Raw genomic sequence first — 8,247 nt, forward strand, 5'->3', positions numbered from 1 at the left:
GTTAGCATCCACCTGACAGACGACTCACAGCCGTGCAGGCGAATGCTAACGTTAGCATCCACCTGACAGACGACTCACAGCCGTGCAGGCGAATGCTAACGTTAGCATCCACCTGACAGACGACTCACAGCCGTGCAGGCGAATGCTAACGTTAGCATCCACCTGACAGACGACTCACAGCCGTGCAGGTGAATGCTAACGTTAGCATCCACCTGACAGACGACTCACAGCCGTGCAGGTGAATGCTAACGTTAGCTAACGTTAGCTAAACAGGAGCAGACAGGAGGAGTGGAGGAGAAGAGAGAGGGTTAGTCTGCAGCCTGTCATGGTAAAATTGGCTGTTTATGTTGCTTTAGTTCTTGGAATTATATATAATTATTCTTATATAATATGAACATTAAGAGGTACTGTATACTAGTTTGAACAAAACTGTAGCAAAAGTATAGCTTTGTTTAACTTTTGACTTTTTTTTCCCAAAAACCCTCACAGTGAATGAGTCAGTTTTAGTTTATCATAAATATAAAATATTTTGAGGCCTGTACCTTATAATAGCATTAAAATTAGGTCATTGTGGATTTTATTGAGCTATTTTTTTATATTTAAACCCATACTTTAAAGAAAATGTAATTTAATAATCAAAAATGAAATATAAATGACAGTTTTCACACATTGTTGATTTTGTTTGCCTAGTTCTTCTGTATTATCAATGATGTGTTTTTAATGTTCAAGTATTTTTAATCATAACCTTCATAATGTGCACGTTGATGCTCAGAGACGCTGTGAGGGCGATTTTGTTCTACGCAGAGTTTATTTGTAAAGCACCTTTCATAGAGATAAAATCACAAAGTGCTTCACAATAAAAGCAAGATCAAATTTTAAAAGCATCACATTCATACAACAGTACAAGTACAAACAGGGCAGAATACAAACATCTAAACAAATCAAACTTCTGACAGCTAGCTAAAAACCTGTTTGTAGCTGAAAGTCTTAAGATATTTTAAAGGATCAGTAGAATCCAGGCTGTGTGGACTGAGCTGATGTATTCCTAACATTTTTATTAAAAACATTTGTAACGTTGTTAGCTACTGGTTTATGTTAAAGGTCACTGTGGTTTACCAGTATTCCACAATCTGTGATGAGTTTAAGGCTTCTTCTGCCCCTGTGTTCACTTCATATTAATACTACAACCTGCAGTACTGTGCTCAGTTACTGAGTACTTTAGACTACTGATAGGTATCCTTCAGACAGGGAGTACTGTGTGTTTCATGGTAATAAAACTAAATGAAATAAGACTAAGTGATGAAGACTGCTCTGAAATTTGGTGCTGGAAAAGTTTGAAAATTTACCTTGAAAGTGCTTGAATTTTACTGTGGGAAAAGTGTAGAAACTGTTCCTTATAGCAGTAACACAATGACCCCCCCACACACAAATGCACCACAACTCACAAGTCTTTATTCCTGATAAATGTCANGACTGCCGTCGTCAGCTCCGAGGCATTGAGGGGGTCCGGTTCGGCCTGCTCCATCCGGCTCGGTTACGGATCACCTATGATGGAGCTACACGGGACTTTACATCTCCAGAAGAGGCTAAAACTTACATTGTGTCTATTACCAAGTAAGAGTTATTTGCAGAAGGATTTCTGTTTTATGTTCTGCTGATTTTTTTCCCCTCTGTTCTATTTGCTCGGTTCACTAAAATTTGGAGTTAAAAAGAAAAAGGAGGAGGGGAAAAATGATGTTTAGTTTGGTTTGAATTAGTGAAATAAGATTTTTTTTGTTTTGTTTACAAATTCAAACAAAATGTTTACTATTGGTGTTTTTCTCTTTGGCTGACTAGAAAGGTGCCTATTGTAAATTTACTTGTTAACATTATTTGACTGGTTCTGCGGGAGTCACCTCGAGTTTTTTTTCTCTTCTTTTGTTATTGCTGATTAGCTGTAAGGACAAGTTTGCTGGTGACTCCTGTAGGAGTCTGCACGTTCCTTCATTTGGGGAAGGACAGTGTGCAAATAGGGGGTGGGTAAGATTTATATGTTATATGTTTATCTGTCAGTGTTTTTTTTTTCTTCCCCTTTCATTTCTTTCTCCTCTCCTCTCCTTTAGGGGGTGGCATGGTCTTAATCTCTGCTATAAACAACTCACATGTCCGGTGTTTTGAAGTCTTCATCATCATTTTCTTCTGTTAGGTTTATTGTTGGAATGTTAAAGGTCTCAATAGTCCAGTGAAGCGTTCTAAAATATGTTCACATTTGAAACGGCTAAAGCCAGACATCGTGTTTCTACAGGAAACACACCTGCAGGATGCAAATCATTTGAAGTTAAAATATTCTTGGGTTGGAGAGATCTATCATTCGTCATTTAACTCTAAAGCCAGAGGAGTAGCAATATTATTNATACTACAGTAGATGTAGTACTGTGTATAATTGTATACAGTCTTTTTTCCAGATTGGGGTATTTATAATTTATAAGAGGTTTAAAATGAGGAAGCTTGTTCCTTGTAAATGTTTTTAAAATGTATATTTTGACTTGTTTTAATAAAATGACAGAAGGGAAGTGTCCCCATCACATTTAAAATTTAATTCATTTAAACCCAACTTTTACCACAAAACATGACTTCACTCAGTGTTTCTATTCCTGAACAAACCGTTAGAGTTAATCCTAATCCCCCAACGGTAGGATTATTTCTGTCACTGAAACATGGAACAATAAAAACCATTTCAGGCACTCCTTGTGTAACGATACACAACACAGTGAAACCAGACTGTTGTTGTTGTTTCTGCTCTCTGGACGTCACACAATCACTGATATTATCTGTAAAATAACAAACTGAACATCTGTTGGTACATTTGTAGCTTTATATGGCCATAGTTTTCAAATCTTTTCAACCCCCGCGGCCCCCCTGAAATAAATGTCTGCAGACGCCACTGTGGAGCTGACTGTGTCTCTGTCCTCAGGTTGTTCGCTTTGATGGAGGAGAGTTTGTGTCGATGGCGGGAGAGTTTAACGAGCTGCGCAGGGTGAGTGGACCTGACCTGCTGGACCTGCTGGACCTGCTGGACCTGCTGGTCCTGCTGGACCTGCTGGACCTGCTGATCTCACAGCTGCTTCTTCATGTTTCATCTCTGATGAACTCGTGTGTTTCAGGTGACTCCGGATCAGTGGAAGATGATGGAGACCATGATCAGAAGCACTAAAGGATCCTAAAAACACGGTTGGACCACAGCAACCAATGAGAGTGCAGAGGCCCCGCCCCCTACGGTTGGACCACAGCAACCAATGAGAGTGCAGAGGCCCCGCCCCCTACGGTTGGACCACAGCAACCAATGAGAGTGCAGAGGCCCCGCCCCCTCCTGATGTGTACAGACACATCAGACAGTTTGAATTGATGACTTACTGAAGTGAACAACAGAAAACATTGTTTCATAATAAACGAGTCACTCTGTGCTGAAGAGTTTATTTTCAGTTTAGACTACTCAGGGCCCTGGGGCCTCAGGTGGGGCCTCAGGTGGGGCCTCAGGTGGGGCCTCAGGTGGGGCCTCAGGTGGGGTCTCAGGTGGGGCCTCAGGTGGGACCTCAGGTGGGACTCAGGTGGGACCTCAGATGGGACCTCAGGTGGGACCTCAGGTGGGACTCAGGTGGGACTCAGGTGGGACCTCAGATGGGACCTCAGGTGGGACCTCAGGTGGGACCTCAGGTGGGGTCTCAGGTGGGGCCTCAGGTGGGACCTCAGATGGGACCTCAGGTGGGACCTCAGGTGGGACCTCAGGTGGGGTCTCAGGTGGGCCTCAGGTGGGACCTCAGGTGGGGCCTCAGGTGGGTCGCAGGTAAACTCAGTCCTGTCTCAGTGCCTGTTGATGCTCTGCTGCTGGCAGCGACCAATCAGCGTCGTGACAAGTTTCTGCAGAAGCTCCGCCCTCATCTTGCAGATCTCCAGAACCTCATCGTGGTTCACCTTGTCTTCACGGCTGTAGTCCAGAGACACCTGTGGTGTGACATGAACAGGTAACATGTTAACACATCACACAGATGACATGAAGGAGTGTTTGGCAGTTTTCAGGGACCTTGTTGGTGATGAGGGTCAGCCCAAGAACTCTGAGTCCACAGTGTTTGGCCACAGTCACCTCAGGAACCATGCTCATACCTGCAGAACAAAGACCAGAACTCTGTCCATCAGACAGGTGTACAGACTCAGGTAAGTGAGCCGTGGCTCATGTGACATCATCACCTGACCGCTCGTGGTGTTTTCAAACATGGCATCATTCTGATACAAGTATCTGAAGAAGGACCAGGGTGTAAGAGCAGACCTTCACCCTGACACCATGAGTTTGGGTCTTACCCACTGAGTCGCAGCCCAGGGTCCGCAGCATTCGGGCCTCAGCGATGGTCTCAAAGTTTGGTCCACTCACCATGCAGTAAACTCCACTTCGAAGGAAGTGGCTGCAGCCGAGCTCTGAGCCCACCTCCAGGCTCAGACTCCTCAGATCTTTGCTGTAAGCATCTGACATGCAGGGGAACCGGATCCCGAACCTGCAAACAGGTTCATGTTTCATGTCGACCTGATCTCAGAGCCAGGGTCCTGCAGTGTGTCCGTCTCACCGCTCATCGTTGGGTCCACACAGAGGGTGCTGTCCAGCAAAGCCGGGCAGGTTGATGTGGTCTTTGATGATCATTATGTCTCCAACCTTGAAGTCTGGACAGATTCCCCCTGAGGCGTTGGTCACCAGCACAGACTCAACCCCCATCAGCTTGAAGATGCGTACAGGGAAGGTCACCTGATACAGGTGGGCAGAGTGGTGCTCAGGTGAGACGAGTGTCTGAAGACAGCTTCAGCTCAGAAACAACTTCTTTATTTGGAAATAAAAATGTTCATCTGCAGGTTTGATGTAACGTTTTACAGACAGTTAATTACTAAATGTTTTCTGGATGTGTTTGAGTCATTTTAAAGATCATCGTGACGTCCTGACAGCGTTCACCTGTTCCTGAATGAAGGAACTGTTGTCTGAATCCTCACTCCTGATTGGTGCAAACGACTCACCTGACAGAGCGAGTAACCTTCACAGAGATGGAAGTGACCCTTCATGAAGACACAGGAAGTGCCTTCAACTGTCCCAAACACCAAACAGCCTTCATGACCTGGAACTACATGATGGAAACGTACTTTTACTTTATAGGATCAAGTTTACTGTCACTGTGGGTACACACATTCACACTGTGCACTTAGTTTATTCATTTCTTTAAAAAATAACATCAATTCAACTAAAATACAAAGCATAAATTAAATGAAAGGTAGAAGAAGATAAAATCTTATATCTGCCCTTTTTCTCAAATAAATAAATTCAATCAAAAATAACCTTTAGTTTATAAAAAAAGAAAAATACAAAGGTTTAACTCCTTGAACAACAGTTTATATATTTACATATTTCTCCAGTAAATGATTCTTTATCCTTCTCTTAAATTTACTCATTGATCTGGTGTTTTTAATGTCATCTTCCAGATTATTCCATAATCTGATGCCCTGGACTGAAGCACTCTGTTCCTTTAAACTGCTTCTAGATTTGGGTTAAATTTAAATTTAACATTGACCAATCAGATCATTGTTAAGTAATGTAGGGTTAAAACACAAGAAGTTAAACTGCCCAACGTCTCGGTGACACCCAGCAACACAACGAAGGACCAACAGTTCCTGTGGTACTGGGATTGTGTTGGCAAAGTGTAATCATTTAATCTAAAGAGGCCATCAGTACTGAGCAGTCAGGAGATGAGCTCATTTGTAGACATAATCAATAAGATGTGTGATTTTATGTCATAATCAGCAATAATCACTGAGATGTGTGACTTCATTTAATCAACAGAGGTTATCTAGTAGAAGTAATAATCAGTAAAATGTGTGACTTAGAAGCTTGATTTAGTAAAATATGATGTAAACATGTGATACAGGCTGAATGAAACTATATATGACTGTAGCACAGGAAAAGCAGAAGGCAGGGGGTGCATTAGCTCATTAAACTGTGTAACAGGGGGGCTAACACCGACACCCTCCTGATGGGAGGGAGCCATGTTCTGACATCATGGCTAAGACCTTGGACATTTAATTAAATAAGACATTAAAGGGTTGTTTGATCGTGGGTTGAACCAAGAATATAACGCAGAAACAAGATGTTTCAGTGGCAGTAGATCTGACAAACTGAGCCGTCAAAATGTAATGAGCACACCTGTAAACATACCTGTAAAACTTACTCCTGTTTTTAAACTACACAAGTTGGACCTAGACTTTAATTCTGTAAAAACGAAGGATGGTGAAAAGGTGAAACAATGGATGAAATCAGGCCACCGAGAGGGACCCAAGAGCTGCAGCAGGGATGACATCATGGAGGATGTTCTGGAAATGGTGGACAGCAGGGACTGGTCAACCATGAAGAAGGAGAAGGCAGTTTGTTTAGATGAGTCACCGCGGGGTCCAGACGGCCTCGACTCAAAGTTTTATGCAATGTCAGCTGGTTTTGAAGCATTAAATTAACTTTTAAAAACTTGCATTGAGCCCTACTCCCTCATCATTTGAAACATCATTTTTGGGTGATTTTTGCATTGAAATTAGGAGTCATTCTAAGGTAAATACTTAATTATACACTAAGAATGAGTAATAATTCTAATAATCATAAATCTGAGTAGTGTATTAAAAAGATACACCACTCTGTCCTCAGTCTGAGACAACGTACCTGTGCTCACAGGGAAGTTAGGGATGTCCTGATATCTGAACGTCTGTTTGTTGACGGCTCCATCAGCCAGCAGCCCAAGTCCTGAGCCACAGATCACCGCCACCTTTGGACGGTGATTCGTCTGGTTCAGCAGCCACTCGGTGGTCAGGTTGTAGTCATCAAATGAGCAGCAGCTGAAACAAGAAACACAAAGAGAAGACGTTGAATACACAATAGATAAACAATACATTAGATAAGATAAGTAAGATCGACCTTTATTGTCATTGTACAGAGCACAATGAAATTACAGTTCAGAACAACCATTCAGAAGAAGACAGAACATAACAAACATGGGAGAACAGGTGCTCTGGGTCATGCAGCCACAGACCTGCACAGAGCAAGGATCATCTTCATGAAGTCACCATGAGGAGGTGCTACCCTTAACAGAAAAACTAAAAACCACACAAGGACAGATGAGGAGAAAAACAAAACATATTATATCAACGTGACACACTATGGTGTTTATAAAAAAACCTCTGCACAGAGCAGATTTATTAGCCAGAGGAGTAAGTGAGTTTAGAATGAACCCGAAGAATCTAGTCCCCAAAAACCTGCCCAGGCATTTTTCAGAATACTGATGTGAATTGTTCATTCTGTGCAGCTCCAGGTTGTCTTTCAGGGATCAGRTTACAGATGGAGGGAGAGGTAGGGGCCAAGCCACAAGTCGATGTAAACATCTAGCAGAAATTAGATCCACAGCCCTTCAAGGTCACGTGTGGGGGAATCAGTTGTTTGGGAACATAGAAAATGTTTTCGGTCAGTCAGACAATAACAATTTTCCATCTGCCTTCATKTCTGCTGGTATCTCTCAATGTGGTGAATCCAATCAGACAAATAATGTGGACAATCCCCCCAAGCCGATCTATCAGCTTCTCCAAGATCAATTCCATCTGGCCAGCAAAGTCCAGGAACCACAGCCGGCCCGCAACCCTCAGCAGAACCGCTTGCAGATCGAGTCCAGCTCGCTCAAGGCACAATTCTGAGTGCTGATAGAACGGCAATCCTTCATATTCGTCAGGCAGCCAGGAAATGAAAAGCCACTGCCACTGTTTTGTAGACCACCAGGAGACCACCAAGCCAATCTGTAGAACCCAGTGATCAGAATCCAGACATACCCAGAACAGAGGTCCCACCTTTGACCTGTCCTCCCATGGAAGAAAAAACTTTGTTCCAAAAATTTATTAAGAGACCAGCTAACCAARTCCATAAAAATAAAAATATAATAATTTCTGGTTTCAGTTGAAAATTAGAGAAGGCTCCAAGCAGCAAAGCAGGGAAGATAAGATAAGATAGGGAAGGGCAGAAGAGAAGGAAAAAGTGTCTTACTCCTCCGAGAGCAGAATTTTTTTAAAATCATGTAGGATAGGTTAAGGTCAGGTTACCTGCTGAGGTGGAAGGGTCAGGTTATCTGTCATGTTGGAAAGGCTAGGGTCAGATTACCTGTCATGTTGGAAAGGTTAAGGTTAGGTTACCTGTCATGTTGGAAAGGTTAA

At 42.8% G+C, this 8,247-nt stretch overlaps 2 protein-coding genes across 2 annotated transcripts in view; one reads left to right on the plus strand and one right to left on the minus strand.

Moving 5' to 3' along the window:
* The window catches only part of decr1 (2,4-dienoyl CoA reductase 1, mitochondrial), a gene marked incomplete at its 5' end in the record, with an annotated part of 27,094 nt that extends 23,652 nt beyond the window's left edge, over positions 1-3,442 (plus strand). Inside the window, 2 exon segments of the mRNA XM_014034064.1 lie at positions 2,954-3,016; positions 3,144-3,442. Coding sequence (XP_013889518.1) covers positions 2,954-3,016; positions 3,144-3,203 — 123 coding nt within the window. The 3' untranslated portion in view covers positions 3,204-3,442.
* Positions 3,440-8,247, minus strand: part of pnp4b (purine nucleoside phosphorylase 4b) — an 8,394-nt gene continuing 3,586 nt past the window's right edge. The window contains exons 2-7 of the mRNA XM_014034065.1: positions 6,716-6,888; positions 5,035-5,138; positions 4,596-4,771; positions 4,336-4,526; positions 4,061-4,140; positions 3,440-3,981 (exon numbers count right to left, since the gene is read on the minus strand). Of these exons, the coding sequence (XP_013889519.1) occupies positions 3,841-3,981; positions 4,061-4,140; positions 4,336-4,526; positions 4,596-4,771; positions 5,035-5,138; positions 6,716-6,888 (865 nt within the window). The 3' untranslated portion in view covers positions 3,440-3,840. The remainder of the gene's footprint in view (positions 3,982-4,060; positions 4,141-4,335; positions 4,527-4,595; positions 4,772-5,034; positions 5,139-6,715; positions 6,889-8,247) is intronic.

Source organism: Austrofundulus limnaeus, unplaced genomic scaffold (genome assembly GCF_001266775.1).
Source record: "Austrofundulus limnaeus strain Quisiro unplaced genomic scaffold, Austrofundulus_limnaeus-1.0 Scaffold1954, whole genome shotgun sequence".
Classification (NCBI taxonomy): domain Eukaryota; kingdom Metazoa; phylum Chordata; class Actinopteri; order Cyprinodontiformes; family Rivulidae; genus Austrofundulus; species Austrofundulus limnaeus.